General features: G+C 38.2%; 2 protein-coding genes across 2 annotated transcripts in view; both read right to left on the bottom strand.

Annotated features, from left to right (window-relative positions):
* ly75 (lymphocyte antigen 75) overlaps positions 1-6,109 on the bottom strand; it is a 30,071-nt gene extending 23,962 nt beyond the window's left edge. Inside the window, exons 1-4 of the mRNA XM_044030170.1 lie at positions 5,827-6,109; positions 2,644-3,015; positions 514-687; positions 103-264 (exon numbers count right to left, since the gene is read on the bottom strand). Of these exons, the coding sequence (XP_043886105.1) occupies positions 103-264; positions 514-687; positions 2,644-3,015; positions 5,827-5,932 (814 nt within the window). The 5' untranslated portion in view covers positions 5,933-6,109. The remainder of the gene's footprint in view (positions 1-102; positions 265-513; positions 688-2,643; positions 3,016-5,826) is intronic.
* Positions 6,110-7,517: 1,408 nt separating this feature from the next.
* pla2r1 (phospholipase A2 receptor 1) overlaps positions 7,518-24,391 on the bottom strand; it is a 34,210-nt gene continuing 17,336 nt past the window's right edge. Inside the window, exons 18-30 of the mRNA XM_044030973.1 lie at positions 20,972-21,036; positions 19,124-19,215; positions 18,218-18,354; positions 16,824-16,941; positions 16,599-16,738; positions 16,365-16,503; positions 15,283-15,518; positions 10,984-11,179; positions 10,751-10,885; positions 10,286-10,408; positions 10,029-10,205; positions 9,631-9,666; positions 7,518-8,578 (exon numbers count right to left, since the gene is read on the bottom strand). Coding sequence (XP_043886908.1) covers positions 8,364-8,578; positions 9,631-9,666; positions 10,029-10,205; positions 10,286-10,408; positions 10,751-10,885; positions 10,984-11,179; positions 15,283-15,518; positions 16,365-16,503; positions 16,599-16,738; positions 16,824-16,941; positions 18,218-18,354; positions 19,124-19,215; positions 20,972-21,036 — 1,809 coding nt within the window. The 3' untranslated portion in view covers positions 7,518-8,363. The remainder of the gene's footprint in view (positions 8,579-9,630; positions 9,667-10,028; positions 10,206-10,285; positions 10,409-10,750; positions 10,886-10,983; positions 11,180-15,282; positions 15,519-16,364; positions 16,504-16,598; positions 16,739-16,823; positions 16,942-18,217; positions 18,355-19,123; positions 19,216-20,971; positions 21,037-24,391) is intronic.

Raw genomic sequence — 24,391 nt, 5'->3', positions numbered from 1 at the left:
TTATGTTTTGTATTTTTGGTCTTGGTCACTGACTGAGAGAAATAAGGGACATAAAAAGGCAGAGAAGGAGGTGAAGAAATTGTCATAATAAATAATTCTCACAGGTTTTGGAGTGGAGGTCATTGGGGCTGGACAGGCTGAACAGCTCAGCTCCCTGACTGCGACATGAATCCAGAGCTTCCTGCCAGGTCACCGCGACATTGGAGACAAACTCGTAACAGAATTCCCCTTCTGGCCCAGCAAACAGAGTCTGACAACCCTCCTCTGCAAAATCAAGGAAAGAGAGTCTAAGTGCGTGTGTCAGTGTGTGTAAATTCTACATGTATTTATAGATTAAAAGCTTAAAAAAATAAATATTTTTCCATGATCAGCCTCGGTCAGACATTTTAGGTCAATAACATCACAACTACACTACATTTAGAAAAACATAGATTCTCTTGAAGCACTAAGAAATATCAATCTGATGACAAAATGATGATAATATTTAAAAAAAATAATCAAAGTGCAACATGCCAGGTGTTAGACAGTGTCCCTTTTTTCTGTCTTGGTCATAGTCTGAGGTAGTAGCACACCAGGATAGTCCAGGGGAATCCAAGTCAGGGAGGCATTCATGATGCCAGCTGCCATTGTATTTGAAGGGAAAGTCACAGGGACTGCCGACAGAGTTCCCATTCATAGTGTGGACAACTGCGTAAAGAGCACAGGTGAGGAAAGAACACAGTCAGAGGGAGAAAATAATCAAACTGGAGCCTGTAACCCATAGCTTTGGACTCCACTAAATTAGCAAAAAAAGTATAAAATGTTTGGAAAGCATGGAAATACCCAGCTTTCTGAATGCTTTCATGACTGGGGCTGGGTATGAAACCTCAACACTTTCTGTATGTGTGAAACTTCCTGTGTATCACCAAAAATGTATCATCATTCAATATAAAATATGGGAGCCAATAAGGACGCTGCATGCCATTTGAATGCTCATGGTCGGCTGTCTCAAGCAAGCAGGAAGTTTAAATGTGTGAAATAAAATTAGGGCTGCAACACATTTTTTTCATAATTGATTTATCTGTTGATAATTTTGATTCATCTGTTGATAATTTTATCCATAAAATGTCAACCAATGTCAAACCAGTTTAGTTTTAATGATTTCTTTGTGATACGAAGCAGAGAAACCAGAAAACACTCACATTTAAGAAGCTGAAACCAATTCATCGATTATCGAAATAGTTGATGATTAATTTAGTAATCGATAAATCCTTGCAGCCCTAAATAAAATTAATATCAAAAAATTTACATCCAGGAATCAATATCATCATCCAGATATCAATAGTGTATTGTACATTTTTAATCATAGGGACATCAGCGATACTGGGATTAAGACTAAGACACCTGTGCTAAGAGGCCTGTGCTGTGTTTGTGTCATTATACTGTGACCAAAATTGAGAAAATGTCGCTTCTGCATATATGTGTTAAACAGGTGGTTTGATGCCTTTGAAATCTGTACAAACGCTGACAAACGTGACGTTCAACTATTTTGGCATCCACGAAAGTGTGTACAGGTGTGTGTGTGTCTGCCTCAAATAAAGCCCTGCTACGGTCTACAGCTGAGCCACAGTACATAAATAATCTGCTAACTAAAATAGCCAATTGTCATGACATGTGGAAAGCTCTGCAGCTGGAGTATTAAGATCAGGGAGTTTGCCGATCTCCAATCTGTTAATTTTATCAGGTCTGATTTGATCTTGGTATCAGCACATTTCCTACTTTTAATCAATACCCAGCCCTTACGAAGACAGCTGGGAAAAATCTGTGGATGTGTTTGGATGGAACAGCAGCAATGATGGTTAATGTTTGGATAGCTTTGCTGGAAGTTGGATGCAGGACATGACACGCTGCTGTTCAGAAATAACATCAGTTAATGAGAGGAAAACTTTTTTCTACAGTTTTTACTGAGCTCCACAACAAAAATTCATTAAACATCAGTAAAATCAATGTGCCACTAATGATTAGCACTCATAATGTTGCACCAAAAGCTGCAAACAAAAATGTATAATCTACAATGGATTATTAGGTGGCTTTATTTAAAACTATTTTTGACATGAACATAATATGTGGGCCAGGCCATTGTGGCATACTCATGGACAACATTCTACAAATTTACAAAATGTACAATACAGTAAATCTTCAGGAACTAAAATTAACCAACAGTCAAGCTTTCCGCTCTCATTTTAAAAATGATTTTGAAGTCTGCAAATTGTAAAGTAAAGTTGCAGACAGAAATAGCCACAAATCGAAAGTAAAAGTTAGCTTTTATGTTTCCCTACTGTACAAAGGTCATTGTAAAAGAAATCCCCAGACTTCCACAGCACACATTTGACTGCTTTCCTGCATTAAAGACAAGCTAGAACTGATAGGCAAAGGCCATAACACAGTGGTTTAAAATGTACCAGAACCTGTTTAGCCATGTGACACACATACCAACGAGGAGGTGGGTCCTCATTGCACACACACACAAACACTGCAATTAACGCAACCTTCAATCCTTGAGGGACGAGCTCCTTTCAGCATTAGTCAGACTACAGAGCATCATAATGGCCTAATGTGCTGTACTGATATCTGTATGTCAGCATGAGAGGAAACCACACTCACCACGGTACGGCTCCTGGCAGACATCGTCCTGGGACTCTCCTCTGACCCACGTATCAAAAGTGTCCCGTTTGGTTGCAACTTTGCCGTCACTGACAGCCAGGCTCATCTGATAAACAGTGTAAACAGCCCCGCCCTGGCAACGCCACCACAGCAGGATGTTGGTGCCACAGTCAACCAGGGACACCCTTTTGGAGTGGACGTCCAACGCCAAACAGGAGGAGGTGGCTACATGGAAGAGACGGTGGCCTGAACCCCATTTCCACAGCTGGGACCTGTTCTTTGAATCACAGGTGGCGAGGTTCAGGTCTGTAGAAGCCCCCGAACCCAGGCACTTCCCTGTGCTGGAGTGCTGGATGGTGAATGCATTCTCATCTATGATGACAGGACATAGAGAGAAAACACAGCACTGAATTAAACATGGCATCTGGTAATATTTTCAAACGTTCAGATTACCAGGCTGAAGTGACTCATATCCCAAAGTTTTCCAGGGCTGTGAGGAAACAAAAATCCAATCTCCTTTTTAAAATCAGATCACTTCAGTATGTGGTCTTTCACCAACCCTATGATACGTGGCCATTCGACATGAATAAGAACAGTCAGATCAGATTCCATGCAGCTTCTTGCCTACATGCGAGCACTGAGCCTCGACATCATCGACATGCACTGCAGAGGATGAGAGTGTTGTCCTATAATCTCACCCACAAATGTGCTGTGTTAACTTCCCTTTCCTACATTTCATCTCATCTCGCACATCTCCTGCTTCAATAACAAATGGTTTTTCTGTTGTTGATGATGGCACATGCAAAATGCTATTTGTTCGCAAATGTGTTTTTAGAGGGCAGTCATGCTCAGACACAAGACACTTGTAGTGAGGAATATAAACCAGCAAATATCCTCTGTAATCTGGGAAAAAGAGGGCAATGGCGAGAGAGCGGAGCGAGAAGCGGTGAAAGGTTACAGGCAGTGAGAGTCCCGTTCTAAGACACATGATTCTCCTATTAACAAGGATATGAAATCTCACAAGAATATGTATTGTGAAATATTTTGAAATAGCAAAACGGCTGGCAGATTTCATGCAAATACAAAACACCAAAAATATGGCGCAGCATGAATATAAGTGACTGAAGGTTAACAAGCCTCTGACCAAACACAGCTGGACAGTATTTAAAACTGACACTTGGACATCAGACAATACATAAAATTGTGGGGGGGAAATTACAATATCCATTACATTCATTTTTATTACACCAAATTAAGACTGTGACAATCAATTGACTATCAAATATTCGATAATAGTTTTAGATAATCTTCAAAATAAAACAGTTCTATGATTTTAGCTTCTTACGTGTGAAAAGTTTGCTGCTTTGTGTGACGTATCAAAGTTCAGAAAGCTTGCATCAACAATTGATTCATTTAGACAATATTTGACATATTCAAATATAATAAATAATATAACTGTTAGTACAGACCATGCCAACCAATAATTAATATGCCACTAAAAAAAATAAACCTGAGCTGTGAAATACATGTAGATTTTAATCCAAGAAAAAAAAACATGATTAGAAATATTTACGATGCCCAGGAAATAATTTTTATAGACGACATAAACCAAGCTGCAATGACATTAATAACAACATTTATGTCTTCTAATATTATGGCTGATAATAATAATATTTGTTCTGAGTATTTTTACAACATACTCTGTTTATATATTTAAAATTAATTTGCAAAAAGGCTCGGCTGACTAAAATTGTTCCATCACAGGAAAAGTACCACCTCTCATTTTGATGTGTCTCTGTCAATGAATCTTCCATCTTAAAACTTGTTGAAGCAGGAGATGTTGCGCCTTACTTTGATCCATATTCGTGGGCACAAGTGGGTGTGGGGTTTTTCTGTGAGGGGAATTTTCTTGGGTTATGACTTATGACACACATAATGGCACAAATAAAATAGAGTTGTGAAACTGACACGTGGATGTGGAGGGTACAGTACCTAAAAAAACTGAGCCATACTGCAGCTTCACTGTGCATCAGGCTGCGTGAGAGTATTAATACTTCACTGGACATAAAACAGCAGCTGCATGATTGTAACACATATGACACACACAGAGCTATAAGGAGGATGGCTATACAATTAGTTTGACCCATCAGAATGATGATGATTTGGAATTAATGTCACTGCAGGATGGGTAGGGATGGGCCGATTAATCAATTATTTAATTTTATAATCGATTCATCGGTTTAAATGTTTTCTTTATTATTAAAAACAGTTATTTGACTTTTTTCAACATATTCCGACATTTTATGGAACAAACGATTACTTTAATTGTAGTAAATCATGAAAAATAATCACAAAAGGTGAAAATCATTAATAATTCATGACACATACTCAAAAAAAAACACTGTCTAGCTCACCAAAATACAGTCCTAGTAATTTAATTTTTTTATTTAATTTTAATTTTTAATTGTTATCTTATTTAAGTTTTGGGGTTCTTTTTCACTTTAAAACATTAACTAATAATATCTCTCATAACATTATTTTGTAACATTACAATTAACAACAATGTGTAATTTGGATTATGGTAACGCAAGTTATGTTTTTGTAACATTGCAACATCTTGTGACATGTTGCCAACATACAAAATATGTTGGCAATATGTGCAATGTTTTCCTCTGTACTCATAAACATAAACAACAATATATAGTGAACCTTTTTTATAGTCCTATTTATGAAAAGTATAATTTGTATTTGAGCATAGAACTCAACATTAAGTTAAATCAAAACAATATGGTGAAATGTTATTGTTTGGGTAGCACATGTTCATATCATTGAGATGAGTTCACCATCAAAAACAACCGGGTGCCATATTTGCCTGCACTTGTTTAGTGCAATTTATCGCAATAATATCGTGAATTGCGATTCTTTTCGGACAGTAAATAGTCACGTGTTCACACGGCGCTCGTTATCTGCCTCCAGTTGTTTTGGGTGTCTGCGTCGTCAGATTCGTGTCGTACTTATACGTAGTTATAATTACCCAGCGTGTGTTAGGGGGTGAAAGAGAGGGGAAGTGTGTGCGTGCGTGCGTGCGTGTGTGTGTGTGTGTCAGAAACGGCTTAGTCATGGCTGAAAAGCAAGTAAAGTGAAACAGAAGCGAAAGCGAACTGTCGCAGCGAAACTACTTACCCGAGCCGTGAAGGTTAGCCGCCGGTGAGCAACTCCCAAATAAAACTGTTGTCTCCAACACATTCAACAAACAAAGGCAAAATGTCGCTTTGGCTAATTTCAGCATGGCAGAGTCCTTTTGTGGGATTCATAAAGAGCGTGTCGTCCCGCGGTGTTGACCTGTGATAAAACACTGAGCTCCACGCACAAAGTGGGCAGGTAACTAAACCAAACCCAGTCCTGCCCAACTGTCAGCTGTGTTGTTCGCTGCCTTCGCTCCGACAATAGTATGTGTGTCTGTACGCTAACGGGCGGCGTTTCCGGTTTGACCTTCAAAATATGTCATATAACACGATGCGCATCCGCTAATCAATACGGAAGAGTATAACATAATATAACATAAATAAATACATAAAACAGCATGAATTCTGAGATAAAAGATAAAAAATAAAAAATATTTATCTTAATCTGGCAATTAATTTTCTTTCCTCAGCATCCTGCATATAAAAAAAGAAATAGTTTGAGAAAAGTTTTGTAAAAAGTAAAACAATAGATAAATTCTATTTATGCAAACCAAGATTAATAAAATATATTACTGTATGAAATTTGGATGGGTCAAATGTTTGTCTTTATCAAGCTGTACTTTTTTTAATCAAATAACACTGAATAGGTTTCAGTCATAGAAAAGACATCATTTTTATGTCACAACTTTTTTCATTTCATGCATGTTTTATAGAGAATATATTCACATAAATCTTGTAAAAGGCTGGAAAAGATACTTAACCAGAGGACTGGTATGATATCATAAATATTATAAGTGTAGTCTGTGAAGTGTCAACAACTCAAATTTCAGGAACCTTGGAAAGAATAGACTGGGTATATTTTGATTTTTAATTTTATTTTTTTTACTGCTATTTTCTTGGGTTTGTTTTTAGTCATGAAGTTAAAGTACTCCGTGTTCTTGTTTTTACTCCACAATTAGGCGATTAAATGAATGAAAAATAAAAAAAATGAAATAGCACTTAACAAAGCTGTGTGAATTTATGATTCTAAGTAAAGGGAACTGTTTTATTATTACTGTATATTTATAAACATTATAGAAGGTCAGAATTAGGATGGGATAGGAAGTTGAGAACTTCTGCCATATTTATGTGTTCATATACAAACAAGTAAAGAGAGGTATAAGTCAAAAAGCCTTAGAACGAATATAATACAAAGACACATTATCATTAAATCAAATAACTGTAACTAAGTCAAAATGTTTACCAGGTCAAATAAATTATAAATATTTAAGTCACAGATCATTTTGTCACAGTTTGAGAACATACGATTACTCATAAAGTATCATTGTTATCATGTTAATTACATTTTTCATACAAGTTTCCCTCTGCAATAAAAAATATAATTTGTTGTCTTCTTTTGATCCAGAATCAATGTGCTGTTTTTGTTACAAATTATATCATTGAATACAGTTCCTGAATACAAAGTGATCTGAGTTCCACGATACAACAGTGGCATGTTTGAACAATCCAAATTTTATGTAAGACTTTTATTTTGAAGGCAAAAATAGTTTTGCATCTTTTTGTTTTCTGTGTCGGTGAACTTTGTCCACGCTCCCTGGTAGCCTGGGTGTTTTGTCCAATGATGTATCAAGAGTTCGGTAGTTTCCATGGACTAAAAGTCACACACATAATATGTTTTGCGGAAAAAACTTTCAGTCCTACTTTCAGTTTATTAAAACACAAAGACAGTTGTGCAAAAATACATCTCAAACTCTGCTTTGCATCCACAGACAGCAGTGCACAAAATACTCACCATCAAATTACAAGTTATGCCTCACACATTCTCTGTTTTGAATAAACAAAAAAGAACCCTGTTAATCATGTGCAGCATGTATATTTAAAAAAAGAATGAAACACTGATAAGTAATAATAATAATACTAAAAAGTAATACTGATAAAAACTGCTGTAACTCATGTACAACTCCAGCAGCTCCTGGATTCTGAATGAAATGTACAAAAGTATGTATAATTACAAATATAATTTGAATCATTTCTCCCCTTTTTTCAGTGTGCTGGTTATTTACGACAAGAATAATATTTTAGACCAAGAATTTCCTTCACCTGTTCAAATATTATTATTCAAAGCATCTCCTTTTTATTCTAAATACTTTCAAATGAAGCGTGAACCAAATGTACTTGATAAAATTCTCAGAAACAAACAGTGTACGGCACAACGCTCGCTAGCATCCTTTCTTGTACAGTTGTGTTCATGTGAATATTTCGTTAGTCTACATGAAAACGTAGGTTCTTCAGTGTCAACACAAGAAAAACCTTCACCAACGTGTGTCATTGAAATGGTTTAAATAAATGGAGACATCAGAGAGCCACTGGGATCCTTATGACACCTTCTCAGATTGTTACCGTCGTCATCTCACCACTGTCCTGAGGAGTCGGCATCAGTCAGACTCGTGTAGCGTTCGTACCTGATGGTGAAACGGCGGGAGACGGAAAACGCTTCGAAAGACTTTGGACACAAGGAAAAAGGGCGATTTAGCGCTATTCTCCTGAGTGAGCCTCCAGGTCAGTCATCAACACATTTCCATCTGACTCGGACAGTGAGCCCGATTGTCGGTAATATGCGGTGCGGAGTATCGGGAGCCCACGGAAACGCGTGGAGTTCCTCCTGTACATGAACCACACTGCTCCTGCCAGCAGGGCAAAGATGAGCACAGCCACCAGCACTGCAGCAGCAATGACACCATGATGTAAACCTGAAATACACCACGTCACAGTTTTTGTTATCGTGTGCACTTCGATGGCAACATACATCTGTCACATTTCTACCAATATCTGTTGTATTTCTTTTTCAAACAACTTTAAGTAGGCACTGCACACCATGGTGCCGTCAGTAAGTCACCTGCCAAGTTTGACAGAGAGGCGGTATATGACACTCTGGAGATGATAATGTGTTGTTGTCTCTTTGTTGTGGTTGTACTTGGTGTATTGCTGTGCATTATGTTACATCAACCTGCCTAGATACAGTATAAATTAGCCAATGGCTACAATCTGTCGCATTTAATTATGGAATTAGAAGCAAACGATTTAATCATTCAAAAATATTGTATTTAATTTTTTTGAAAATACACTTTTTGTTTGCAATGATTGGAATTCTGTTTGCTCTGGCTCGATTGCATTTGCGCCATGGTTTTTTGTTTGTGATTCTGACCATGGGCGAGTCTTAGGAAGCTGCCTGCTGATTGGCTACTTGGTTTTGGAGCGACAGCTCAATTGAGATGGAAGTATTTGATTTCCCTGTCGACGTGCCACAAAATAAGTATCTAACGTGTACGGACGGACATCGACTCCGAGCCTTTGACTACTTCCGGTCCATTGAGCTGTCACTCCAAAACTCGTTAGCCAATCAGCAGGCAGCTTTCCAAGGCCTGCCCATGGTCAGAACACAAACAAAAAGCCATGGCACAAAGAACAAATCAGGGAGCGCAAACGCAAAAGAGTCTGATTCCGAGCATTGCAAACATTGCTTCTTAAAAAGTGTAGCTTGCTTCGTGAAAAGTGTTGTTTGAAAATATTGACACAAATCCAATTCCGTACCTGTTTTTAAAACAAAAAAAAGGATATACATATAGATATATTTTACAACATAATAAAATGATACACATCACATGTTCTATAAATGAATCACTGTTAGTATGTATCAAATGCTGTGTCTCCACCTCACTCATGCTTATAATGGCACCTATAGGACATTTTAAATGTGGCTTATACAGCATGTGAAAGTCATTTGAATGGAAGTGCACGTTACCGTTTAGTGGTTCCACTTCCACCTCAGCAATCTTATCTACAACACAAAACATACAGTTCAAAATATAACACATCATGTCTCATATTCAGAAAAATTCTTAATCACAGCCTTGATTAACTAAAGAGGCAATGTGATTAATACATTTGTAGCTAAAGGTATATATTTACTTTCTTTCATTTTAATTTTAAATTCAATAATGAATGCAAATTATTATAATTAAACGCATCGATTCTTTTCACATCTGGATCATACTTTCAATTTCTTTATAGCTACATTAATATTATTAATATTATTTTAATATTGTGAAATCAAAGCTTTGATAAGCAGCACCCCCTCTAAAAAAATTGTTCTCTTGGAGAACTTTTAGGCTTCAAACTACAGCCTCCGACTGAACTCACCTGAGTTAGTTTTGCAAACAAAGCCCCGCAGCTCGGTGCACGGCGACAGCTGCCAAACACCATTAGCCACACTGGTTGTGACACAGGTGTCTGCTGTCAGCTGCTTGGAGTCTGGGGCTTTATTCGGCCAGTTGGTGTAGTCCATAGATGAACCATCCACCCAGGCCAGAGAATCAGCTACAAACAGAGGCCACAGTTAAAAAACACCACGGGCTGCAAGGACACTGTGATCATTTGCCACCGAGGCTCATACTTACTGTCAGTTCTAAAGTACATCCCCAACCACACGGTCTGATGACGCAGCCCTGACGACCACAGCTGTTCCAGAACAAAGCGATTCTCTGTCTCACTTTCAATGGTCAGCACATCTGAGGTGTTGACTAGAGAATAACAGAAGCACAAGAAACTACTCATAACTACTGTGCCACAACAGAATATTTTTTATTTATTTTCTTGCTAAGAATTAGATCAGATGATACCACCCTTATTTTATTTATTGATTGATTTCATTTTACAAGCTACAGCTAAAAGTCAATAAGCCTGACTTAGCACTGAGACTGTAAATCAATTTCTTGGAGTGGTACGTCATTAAAAGTCAACTGTTATCGAAAAGCAGTCTTATTCTGGGCAGATCCTCTACTTGACCTGTAGGGGGAGTATGCATTCCATATGCCAGATCATAGTGAGAGAGGCCTCCAGTTCAGACACACTGAGATTCCTACCTTTGTGCCTACAGTGTTCTCTGGACTCTTCAAATGTGAGTTTCTGCACCACAGGCTCAAAGCTATAACAGCCATGTCCAAATTTTACCCACGTGGCAGGACACACCACCTCATATGATGTGAATGGTTTATTGCCTGTGGGAGAGAAAAAGAGAGGGAGAGATTTTGAAATAGCTGAAGAGAAGCAGTATCAAGCTCTCCGATTTTCAGGTTTTAACTGAAGCAGCACTGACTCGGTGTGGAAACATGACACAGTGCCCCTGGGATCCGGGTCTCACAGTCAGCCCTTCGCCAGCCTCCGTTTACATCCATGTACACACACTCTCCCGTCAGAAAGTCGTCGTCGTCTTCGTCTTCGTCATCATCGGCTGCATCCCAGTGAGCGTACACGGTGTCTCTGCCATCTGACCACTGATAATTGATGCCACTCTGTAACAAAGAGGACACAGTCACCAGATTTTCAGTCAAGAAGTGTCAGCTGTGTTGGCACTCTGCCTGCACCGCTCAATTCTGTATAATGCAAGCTAATGCAGCTGTGGATGTCAATCTATTCACGCACAGCAGTATTCATTAGTTTGATTAGTAATATTGGAAATAATACCTGTATTTTGTAACAGCAGCTTACTTGTACAATTGCGCTAGAACAGCCCAGTCTTTCCAGTTTTAATGTAGTCAATTGAGCGAACTTAAAGACCAATTACTAAATTCTAGGAGTGAAGCTGCAAACAGAATATCTTTTGCCAGAAAAAATGCTGTGTTTTCACTGCTGTGTCTTAGACTAGCCACAGTTAGAAATGCCAGTCACTAACAACGCTCTACATGATATTTCGTGCACACAAACAGCGTAGCAACATGCCGTAAGTTAAAAATTAAAAAGTACTATGTGTACAACTGATTTACTGTGAAACAAATACAACAAAAGTGCAACTTTTAGTGGCAGCCAACTTGCGATGCCATGTTGCGGTTGGTGAGGTTGTTCCAAGGTTTTCGATTTACAATTTAGAATAGAATGCACCAAAATTACTGTGGCTTTCAGGATGCATTATCATTTTCAGATGATAATGAATTAAAGGCCCACTGTGTAAGAAATATTACATAAACATCTTATGGTAAAAGTGAAAGTGGAGGAAGGAGGAAAGCAAGATAATCGTCTGCAGTACATTTTAAAGGCTTACTGTAAGACTACAAAAATAATTTTCTTATTATACACTTACACAAACATATACCAGTATACTGGTAGTTGATTATTGTGGGATGGGCGTGCAGCTCTATGAGGGCCAATATCTCCAGTAAACCAGAACCCCAACCTAATTTTGTAAAGGTGAGTATGACCTGGAAAGACAGTTGGGAGGCAGTCTTCATTTTACTGTATTTAATTTTCCTTTATAGAAATCCCTAAATCCCACACACTGGTCCTTTAAATTGTTAAAAGTTTAGTTCAAATCCTTATAAGTTAAAGGCACTGCTGTAAGAAACTGTGTCAATACACCCTCTAGTGCATTATTAGAGCAATATTGTACTGCAGGCAATAGCACTGTTTACGTCTCTCAGGAGATATAAAAAGAAAACTGGTTAGTCAGGGCTTCACCTGACAGCAAGATTATTAGGGGAGAAAAAGGACTGTGGCTTTGTAAAATGGAAGACGAGTACAAGTCTTCAAACTAAAGCGCTTAACCTCACAGGGCTGGTCTGAGATGAACTTAAAGAAGGTGCAAACAAAGCATCCTGCAAGTGCTACACTTTTGTGGACTCAGACATGGCATGAACTTTCCAAACAAGGTTCATCTCCATTGTTACCTCTGCCAGGGAGGTTATGTTTTTGCCCACATTTGTCTGTTTGTGAGCAGCATAACTTGAACAGTGAAGAATGATTGTGTGTGTTTTTTCAATTTCAGAAGCAACTGGGAAAACAAAGGTGTTCTAAAACCTTTGACTGGGAACCTATTTCAGAAACACTATAAAATCTTAATAGCTTAAATTACTGTTTACTTCCAGAAAAAAATAAAAAAATAAAAATACTGCCACTGACTCACCAGATGTAATACAAGCAGTTTTCCCATGAATAATTTAAGGCAGTCATAGTTATGCTACAACAGAAATACAAGTTATGTGTTAGTGCAGAAGTAGAGAAACATGCAAAAAAAAAAGCAAAATAAGAGAAGCGGAGACAATTTCTTTCCTTGACTAAGAGACTAAGACATTCCATGATATTCCTGAATCCAAATGTTAAGGCTCTGTGTGCCGACAAAGCTTGTGCTGTACAGTATATGGACAAAAGGCCAGGAGAAAATCCCTAGAGATTGTAGCTGCCCACTTACAGGCAAGCCGTTAACACACATTAGTGTGGCCAACCATTAAGAGCACTTTTTCTTCAACCTTCAGACCTGTAGGTAAAATATTTTCCCTATATAGATATTCAATTTAAAGCTACATGTCCTATTATTCAGAAGAAATTCTAAAATATTCAAATACTTCAATATAAGAACAGACAAATATGACCTGTCAAGTGGCGTACAAAATAGAGTAGGACAAAAACAGAGATATTCAATCAAATTGTAGTGTTATATTACAGAAGTGTTAAGCTAGCAACACTGCTATGGAAATGGCTAGCTAGCTTAATTAAGCCCCCCAAGGAAAAGCTAATTTGCCACCGTGAGATTGTGTTTTATCTGTAATTCATGCTTATTAATCAGCATTAAAGAAATTGTTTGGGGAATGGTGCTCTTGTGTTCTTCTTTTAATTAAGAAATATCACCCTTGAGGTCATGCTGTATCAGCGCAGCTGTGATGTAATCGCAGGCACGATCGCAGGCACGGGTGTAAGTGTTCAGTGTAACAGATGCTATTTATTAGTTTACAGTAATAAGCTGTAACGGAATATTTTTTATTTATCTTATTTATTTATTTGGCTCTGCCAAAACAAATAGTTCTGCAACTGGCCCAACTTGACTGTTGCCTGGCAACACATAGCTCAGTAGTTTGTTTTACACTTTTAGAGCAAGCCATGTCCACTAATTTGATGTATGTAAATTATTTGTATGTTTGGAGAAAAAGTGTTGAGTTGCTTTGGTGATTTGTGTGAATCTGGTGAATTAGCAACTTGATTCAACATCAGCGGGAACATCAATTGTTCCTGCTCAAGTAACTTTTTAGGAAAGTTACTTGAAAAGGAAGGAAGACTCAATTCAAGTAAACATTTCTTACATGACAGAATTTCTTTGCTCATGATAGGTTTAACTTGCCAGTATTGTATCATTGTTTGGGACTGTTTATCCTCGTTTCAAGGCACATTATAGTTTGGAAAAGGCTGTAGATGTACAAGCTAGATTCAAAAATTCAAGCCAAGCTAAATTTGCTTACTCTATTGGCAGATTCCTTTTCTTAAAAGAAAATATTTAAGAAAAATTTAAGAATTAGAAAAAAATTGTCTTATTTCTAGTGGGGCTGTTTTTGCAGTGTATGTACTGTAAATATCCTGCTCCTTCTCCTCTCCTAGTGAAATGATGTTCATCTTTTCAGCATAGTTTTACAGTGTAAAAAGTAGCGCTAAGCATCCTGGAGTAATCAACACCATCATCATGAGACTTAATCCTCTTTCACACTGAAATCACTGAGTATACACGGGATATTTGAACCCAATTCAAGCTGCTAAAAAGCCTGTTTTTGCAATATTGAAATAACTGATAATGAGCGTTGTCCGAAGTTTTAAAAAGTAAGGATCACTACAAATATGAAAGAGCATATCGCAGGCAAAAATAGTACAGGTGAACAATAAATTAGTAATAAATAAATTAATTGCATTTAATTGTAAATAAATTGCATGTTCGACTTCAGCTGATGCCGATAACAACCTGATAAACCCACTTTAGAGCTGTGATTGTCCTACTGCGATCTGTCAAAATAGCTGCTGTGCAAAGGGCCCACTGTCCAGCATATAAATTATCTGTGAACTACAATTTTAGGTTTCTCCGCTTTATGTATGGATTATAAAACGCAAAGTATATAATTGCCTATTCACTATGAGGGCAGATTGTTGGACAGGGTCGATCATGCAGTATCTGGTTCATTATGCTAAGCTAAGCTCAGGTAAGCCTATACATGCAGACATGAGAACGGTTTCAATTCTATAATTTACACAAAAATTTAAAGGCCTCCTTAACATCTGGCATTAAAATGTGTTTCCTGTGATCGGATTGCAATCTGATAGCGCCTGACCACTTGTAAGTACTGGTGTAAATACACCTGAGGACAGATTGTTATCTGATCTGCGAAACCACTTCGGGAGGTGGTCAGAGGCGCATTGTGACAACTACGTGAGTGGAAATTTTGTTGTTGTTGACATAGCGACACACAGGATGTGATGCTGTAGTCTGCTGCTGGAAATCTTTGCAGAAGAAGAGGGGGAGGTGACGTGGGGGTCTTATAAATAAAAGTATACACACACAACACCACCTCTCTGGCGCAATCATAGAGTTGACATTCACAGTGCAGAAAATATACAGAGTGTATTAATTGCATGAGAGGATACATACGTCTTGACTATACAGTCCAATCCAGTGGGGGACTGCCAATCTGTTGACAAGGACAGTAAGGAAAGCCTGGTGGTAGGCATCTGTAATGCTCACTAGGTCAGAATCATTCTCTATGCACAATTGCATCGCCTCGTACCAGCTCATGTTGCCAGACACAACCTTGTAGCTGCGGCTCCTGTACTCAATATTGTCAGGGAGAGGGTGGTGATAGGAGTGGGTGGGGGGTTTGGATGGATCTGTAACAAGAACAAAAACAGAAGAGAGGCGAGTGTATTAAGACACGGAATAGAAAGATAACTGAAATATAGTTAAGATAGTTTGGGACAGTTTGGATAAGTAGCATTTTATATACTCCATTTCAGAGGGCACTGTCCCAACATACGTGAAGCGAATAGAGTAATTGTCAATGTGATTTGTTACACCTGTGCCCCTCCAGCCAAAACATGTCAAAATGTCTGCCATGCCAATGACCCAAAGGGCACAATATTAATGCAAATATGCAATAGGAATGGAATAAGAATAAGAGGCAAGAGGCAAATGCAATACGAGAGGATGCAACATTAAAATAAAAATGCATAGTGTTACAGCAGCAAAGACAGTCAAGGTAAAGGTTATACATCTCTGCAGGTATAATATAGAAAAATATTGGCTATTAAGATTATAAAAACAGGATAGACTATATAATTTAGACATTATATATCCAAAATATATACACACCTCAACCTTCACAGTATTAACATGCACATGAGATCTTGCAAAAGAACGTTTTCTCTTTGTTGTGTTAAAATTTCTTTTTTTTTTTTTTTTTTAAATGTCTTAATCATAGGAGCCCAAAGCTGTCAACCTGTCAGAGTTTACTTCAAGGAGTTATTGTGACATCTCGTGTGAATATGAGAGTTCATAATAAAAGGAGAATAGGAACCTCTTCAGCTTCAGAAACCCAACAAAATCTCTGCATTCTGAAAAGATTTGTTTACATGGATGCAAAATAAATGATGATTTATTCCAATTACGCGTGTCCACGTACACATAGGTAGCGACTGAACAAAACCAAAGAAAAGAGAGCGCGGAAAGACTCTTACCTTGAGGTTTTTGACACACAAATCCATACCCAGTCTCGCTGCACTTCTCATCGTACCACTTCCCTGTCAGGTGAAAGTTGTGGTTGTTGGACAGAACAATACACGGTGGCTCTTTAAAGTCACTGAGCCAATCGTCGTCCTGGTGGTGCATATGCAACAAATCAAGTAAGTTAATTGATTGATTATCACACATAAATACAGACACTGAGACGAGCAAGGTCAGCTGGAGCTTACAGCGAGGTAACTTCTCGGTTCTACTGGAGACCAGTTGGTGTAGCTGACTGATCTCCCATTGGTCCATTTCATGATGTCCCCGTCCCCAAGACCAATCCACACCCCCACAGAGCTGCCCTGCAGCAGCATGGTGATGTAGGCTGCAGTTAAAAAATAGAAAATAATTACAATTTCTACGGTATTTGTATATCGACGTGTACTTGACGGTTGTAGAGTTCACTTTGCCTTGTTCAATCTCGTCCTCTATGGCGACCAGCGAGCCTTCGAATGAAGAGCAGATAGACTGGGAATCTTTCCAACTCTTTCCATCCTTTGGATCGTCAGGGAGGTGAAGCAGGAGACACTGCCAACACACACACAACACAAAACCTCAATATGAAATGGAACTTGGAGCCTTGTTCAGACTGTAGCCCAAATTGGATTTTTAAGAGCATCCAGATTGTATCTATAGCTTGATTTTCGGGCAGTCTGAACAGCTAAAAAACACATAAGATCTGACTTTCCCAAAGTTGATTCTCAGAAACAATAATGTAGATTTTTATATATTCAAGAAGAGAAAGTACAGCAGTTGGCTGGTTGGTTGTTATTTAACTGTACTTGGTTTCCATAATGATGCATTACTGCCTTCTTCTGGATTAAACTGTCCATTACGACTCTTTCCTTTATGTCCTCCCTTCCTTATTGCCCTATACTATTTGTCCTTAGTATTTAAATAGTAGAAAGATACTGAACAATGATGGTCTCAAATATGTGGGTCTGATCTGGTTTTGCAGAGTAATGACTGGCCACATTATCATCATCACCAAACGTTAGAAATATAATTCTTATGTTGACATATTTTTATATGCCTTGAAGGGGAAAAAAAGGGATTAGTTTAAAAAATGTTTATTTTTAAACTCACTCAAAAAGTCAAGGACAAATTTTGCATTTGTATTTGCATGTTATGGCCCAAGGAAAAACATTATCATAATTTGGTAATAAGCAGCCATCGTGTAGATTTTCATTTTTAAATCAAATGCTACTCCAGATGAGTCAGTGATTTGGGAAAAGTTCAGCCTCCTTCTTATTCTTGCGGCTGACTCAGCTTGAGCAGCATCAGTCGGGGGTCATGAATGTAAACACAAGCATCCTGCGTGAATCCCACGGGCAGCTGGGACCTCACAGAGGAGGCCGTTATAGATCTGATTTGTGAGGAAGAACAGGGTCACATGAGCAACTCTACTCTCTCTTTCAGCTCGCAGCACAGTGAGCAGACAGTCATTACACAATACCACAGTGTGGACAGGCATAAAGACACACTAAGTGTTTGTTTGCAAATTATGAGTACAGACGCTGACCACAGACAATAGAAATGTAAAACTATAAACAGCAAAATACAAAACTAGATAAAGCAACTAAGACACAGCAGGAAAATCTGTGGAATATTCCCATCAAGAGAGTGAGTGTCTTGTCCCCTGCATCCACCTAACCCGAATGTTCCGGAAAAATGTCCTGCTGTTGTACAAATGTGCATCTGACCCAGGCAATCTCCTAGTGAACAAAATGTCTGCACGCAATCTTCACATCATTTTGTGAAATTCTGATATCCTGAAATGCGTGTTTGTGTTGTGTGTCCAAACCTTGTGTCCGAAGTACAGCCATTTCTCGGGACATCCTCCGATGTAGTGCGGCTCTCTGGGAGTCTCCACCACAGACGCAGTCCTTCTCTTGCACACGTAGCCATGAAGGTCACTGCACTTCTTTGTCGACCATTTCCCTGCAACATAAACCTCAGTTTAACTCGGTGTTTCCCAAACGTTTGATGGCAAACTATCATCTATATCTATCGCTGTATAATTCATAGCACATAATGTAGCAACACATTTACAACTGACATCCATCCACCCATCATTATTGTAATTATTGTTAATTCACTAATTCATCTTATACTGCTCATCATCCACATGAGAGTGGGAGCGTGAAAGTCGGGCTACACCCAGGACAGCTCACCAGTCCATCACAGGGCCACATAGAGACAAACAATCGTCCACTCTCACACACACATCTACAGGAATTTTGTTTATTTTTAAAGCTCTCACTGGTCTCTTACCGTCCTATATTAACTCTTTAATATCTTTTAATGTAAGTCTCCATCATGCACGTTCATAGGACTGGCTCACACTGCAGCTTCCTTCTGTTAACACTGAATTTGGAAAATCCAGTTTTCCTTACTGTGCACCTACAACCTGGAACACTCTGCCAAACCATCTGAAACTTAGAGTGTCCAATTTGCCTCATCCCCAAATCTGTGTGTTTTTCATTTTGAATTATTCAATTCAGATGTTTGATTAATTAAGATCCTGAAAATCTTTTACTCGGCCACAAAGGACTTCAAAGCAGCTGAGCAACGGATCAGATTTGCCCTCTCTGCAGGACATTTACACCAGGCACTGCAGGAGTAGAGCCATTAAAATCATCAAGGACACTTCCCCACCCCAGTGACTGCTTGTTTTCCCCACAAAAAAATCTCTGTATATTATATTTACCTGTTGAAGAGGACATAGTGAGACAAAACCCGTGTTTCCCACTGATCCTCTCAGCCCAGTTCTGAAAGTCCACTCCAGTCTTGTCGCTCCAACTGCAAATAAAAGCAAAAATAATGGTGAATATTGCTATGATTCGAGCAAATCAACCTGTCAGAAAAAAAAGGAAATGTACATTGGAGATCAAACACTAATTTTTCAGGGAAGTTCAGCTTGGCTTTGTTGTTAATTGGAGTTGCCCCAGCTTGAGCAGCATCAGTCGGGGGTCATGAATGTAAACACAAACATCCTGCATGGATCCCAGAAGCAGCTGGGATTTTCACAGAAGAGATTTGTGAGGAGGAACAGGGTCATGTGAGCAACATCACTCCTCAGAAGACAATTATTTGCTTTGCTACGTCGATTCCCGTGTATTTATCACACATTGGGCTGCACGATTCTGGAAAAAATGTGAATCGTGATTTTTTTTTTGCTTAGAATTGAGATCACGATTCTCTGGCACAATTTTTTCATAACCGATTAATCTGTTGATTACTTTCTCGATTGATCGAGTAATCGCTTGGTCCATAAAATGTCAGACAACGTAAAAAACCTTCATCAGTGTTTGTCAAACCTGGAAATAAACGATGTTCTCCAATGTCTAGTTTTGTCCACAAACCAAAATGATTCAGTTTTGAATGATTTCTTTGTTATGTGGAGCAAAGAAACAAAGAAAATATTCACAATTAAGAAGCTGAGACAATCAGAAATAATGAATAAATAATAATGAAAAAAAGCCTCAAACCGATGAATGAATTATCAAAATAGTTGACAATTCCTTTAGTGATCGAAAATGCACAATGTCACAAGCGAAACACTTTGATTCTTGTGAAAACGTATTTGCGATATACATGATGAAATAAAATGCAGAACAATCGTTGTCATTTAGAAATGAGATCACGTGTAGTTGAGATTTTTTTAACGATTTATCGTGCAGCCCTATATAAAAAATGATATTATAAGAAATGTGACTATTCTTGATTATATCAAAAAAGATGCATTGCTAAGTGTCTGATGATTCATTTTGGGTGTGTTGTCTGAGTTGACATCTATTTGCTAACTTGTTATGGAGTCATTGAAAGGTTACATTTTCAGCTCAAAGTGACTTTCACAATAAAACACAGCAGGATGTCGCCACAACCATTGTGTTTCAGAACTCTGTTACCACAAATCAGCCTGATTTTCATGTTAACCTTAGTTCATATTTGGGAGAGGTCGACCCACGTGTAACCCGTTTAGAAATCAAGATCATCAATCAACCTCTAATATTCCGCTCTCTGTGTGCACCGCAATAACAGCCCTACAAGACAGACTGGTCTTATCATTTCATAAACTGCTGAACTACTGGGATTTTCACACACACCCATCTCTAGAGTTTACAGAGAACGGTCCAAAATAGGAGAAAATCTCCAGTGAGCAGCAGTTCTCTGGGAGTAAAATGCCTTGTTGATGCCAGAGGTCAGAGGTGAACTCAAATGACCACTCGTTACAACCGAGGTATGCAGACTATAACGTTCTCTGAACTCACAACACACTGAACTGTGAAGCAGATGGGCTGCAGCAGCAGGAGGCCACAGCAAACCCTTCATTAGGTGAACAAAATACCTAAAGAAGTGTATTGTTATGATTGTTAATTCATTCATTAATCTTCTACCACTGCCAATCCCAGCTGACATACACCCGAGACAGGTCTCCAGTCCATCGCAGGACTGTGTCAGTTATATTCTTTTACAATTGTACTCTTTCTTTAGTCGCAATGAAGAAATAAAATGTCAAGGAATGCTTAACAAGCTCCCACACACACATACACACCTGACCTCCTCTCCAGGCTGCCCAATGGACAGGCCGATCCACCAGTCAGTCGGGCCCAGGGAGAACTAAGAGAAAGAGATGAAAAGAAACTTTAGTTTCACTCTCCTCCTCCTCCTCCTCCTCCTCTGCTGTCTTCACTGAGTTGGAAGTTTGCCTTTTTCAGACATGAGCAGCCATTGAGCCTCTGTCCTTGGCAAGCGCTTCACTTCCTTTTATCTCTCTCCTGCTCCTTTTATCCCCCACAAACCACAACACCACAAGAAAGTTCTTTCGTCTGGTAAAAAAAAAGAAAAGAAAAAGAAAAGCGCCCACTGCTACTGTTTTTTTTTCTCCTTGTGTGTGAGGCCACTCAAGCGTGAAGGTGTCAGTGTATGAGGGACGTTTGGGCTTTTCACTGTGTGTCTGTAAACACTTGAGCTCGTATGAGGGATAAGTGTGTCCTTTGTGTTCACGCTCATTCACGCACGTGTGCTTTTCTTTAGCTGTGCACTGGTAAACTCAACGATAACGCTGTGCTTTAAATTGAACTAAAACTTTGTTTTATTCCAACAGTATCAACATTTAACACTTTTTCTGAAGTTAGTAAAACATGTCTTGCATTTTGAAAACCACTGGCATCCATCGAATTTGACGTTTAATCAATATATCATAATTTTGGCGTGAGAGGGTGCACTGTGGTTAGTTTTAATGGTAAAGTGTGTAAAATCTTGTAACATTTATTAGTGAAGTTGCATGTTGCATATAAATATCTCTCACTCTTCCCTTCCAAGTGCATTGAAGAAACTATTGGCATGTTTCCACCACCTCGCCTCGCCTCGCCACGGTTAAGTTGCGTCCGACACAAGAATGGAGCCGAACAATGCCGAACTGTAGATCAGTTAAAAAAGACTTAAAAATCCTCAAAATGTGCGTTAATCTCCAACAATTACCAGGGAAATGTCTAAAATCTCAATATTTAACAGAGGAGTCTGGTGTATTTAGAGATAGCACTGCTGATTGAGTCTGTGCTCCGGTCAAGGAGGAAGTACTGAACAAATAGTTTTAATGAACTGATTCTAATGATTTAGTTACACTGAAAACAAGTGCTTTACAATTCACTAGTCACAGTTTCATGCAGCCGTGCAGTGATGACTCCGCCCACGTTGAGTAGGTATCCAGGGTTTATACCTGGTTCTCATGATAAACGGTTTAGACAATGGGCAAATAAAGGCATTACAGCAATATTGAAAAATGAAGGGGGAAATTAGGATTAGATGAACATGAACGATATTGGTACCTACAAATAAGGGATTATTTTTGAGATAAAAGGAGATAAAAACTAATACAAATGCTTTAATATTTTGTAAAATGCAGTGCATGGCCACAAGATCCAGGATTTGGAGAGAATTCAATTGGAAAAACGTGACCAGATTTTTTATTCTAACGCCAAAGATTAGGAAAGAATTGGTATCCAATCAACAGCCGTGTTGGAGCTCATTGGACACATGAATTTAGACCACACACATTTATTTTGGTCTTGCCAAAAGATTACAGGATACTGGGATAAAGATATGGTGGGGACTGAAAAAGATACGAGGATATGAGATACTTGGAACATGTAAGATACTCTACTTGGGAAGCTTATCACAAGACCTACTACAAAAAGAGGACAAGTATCTTCTTAGAATACTACCAACAGCAAGCAAAAAAGCAATTATGAGATTATGGTATAGAACAGAACGAGGGTCAGCGGCTGTGCGTTGTGGATGAGATATCTGTAATGGAAAAATTGAGACCACAAGAGATGCTATTTAATTAAAAAAAATTGGAAGTGGACTGATTATAGAAGCCAAGAAGACGACATCACCATTAGCACTGGACAATAATAACTCTTTATATATAAAAATATAAAGTAAAAAAGGGAGATGCTAGTTTACTGTTGTTCAAATGTTTAGATATATCTTTAATTAGAGCGGTGTGCAATGTGAACTACGAAAGACAGTGGCAAAATTGTTATATTTAAAATATTTATCACAATCTGTGTACAATTTAAATACTTTACACTAAACTATAAATAACGTACACTGGTTTATACCAAAAATAAATGGTGGTTTAGAGGCTTAATTACACTTTTTTTATTTCTGATAATATCAAAATAAGAAATAAACAGTGATTACAGTTTTATCAATGCTGTATGTTGACAATTCTCATCTATAAAGCAGATCAGCGACTCTTGTTTCCTGACACTCTTTTCTCAAAGTGCAGGACAAAACCTTTGTTGCAGCATTTTCACATTTTTTTAAACCTGAGGCAGGTTTGGTTCTGTGTGAGCACTTGTTTTTCCTCGTTGTGAAGATGAACTGTTGGGTTTCACTCTATAAATTATTCACATCGTCACTTGGCACGACCAGAATGAAAGTGAATTGAATGGAGCTGTTACCTGCTTGGTATTGATTATACAGTTACATTATTTATTTAAAATATATTATATGATTTGTTTTTTAAAATGGTCTATAGCCTCATTGATCTCTGAGTTTTAAAATCTATTTCATTGATTTTATTATAGCATTTAGTTTATAGATAGTGTTCTATATCATCAAATATGCAGGATCGGAGATCCTGTGGCGAGAATAAGGCAACACATTTTCATGAGTTTTGGGACTCGGAAAATTCCATCAGAGTTTATGTCTTTATGTCTGGAATTAAGACCGGACACTGTGAAGGGGTCTGAAGACCAATATTTGTATAATATTCTATTATTAGCGAGTAAGAAAGCAATTACGAGGAAATGGTTGGTAAAAGATTGTGCATACATGCCAACTTTTCGAAATTTCTTCAAAGTGCCACCTTTTCGAATACATGAAAAAAAAAAAAACTGGTTTAAGACAATGACAGACATAAATATAAAAACAAAACACAATAATTAAGCCAACCAAGGGATGTCACTGGTATATTGTCCTTTCGAGGACTGGATCAAAGTGGTTCAGGATATTTTTATAATGGAAAAGCTATTCATTCGCGGGCTTGAACAAGATAGATTTGGGAGATACTGGAAAACCTGGATAAACTTTATATCGACTTTCAGGCAAGATACTGGGTAATGTGATAAATCGCCCTAGTTTTTGACTCCACTCATCTGGTTCAATTTTCGTTCTTTGTTTTAGCAAATAAAGCGTTATGCATGTATACAGCAGATTATTTTATTTAATCTACAATTATTACCGTTTGTCATGTTGTTTTTGCCATTGCAGTTATTATAACTCTATTATAAGATGTTGTTTGCAGCAAAGGCTGTGAATGAGGACAGGTAAATGTGGAGCAGACAAATGTTCTAATTTCACAGCTGTTATTGTCTATTTTATTTACTGCTGTATATTTACACTTTTTATTCATGCTATTTTCATCAGTACCACTTCTTATTTTTGGATTCTTTAGTTCCCT

Source organism: Solea senegalensis, linkage group LG7, assembly GCF_019176455.1.
Source record: "Solea senegalensis isolate Sse05_10M linkage group LG7, IFAPA_SoseM_1, whole genome shotgun sequence".
NCBI classification, from domain to species: domain Eukaryota; kingdom Metazoa; phylum Chordata; class Actinopteri; order Pleuronectiformes; family Soleidae; genus Solea; species Solea senegalensis.
This window is presented reverse-complemented; position numbering and strand designations above follow the sequence as displayed.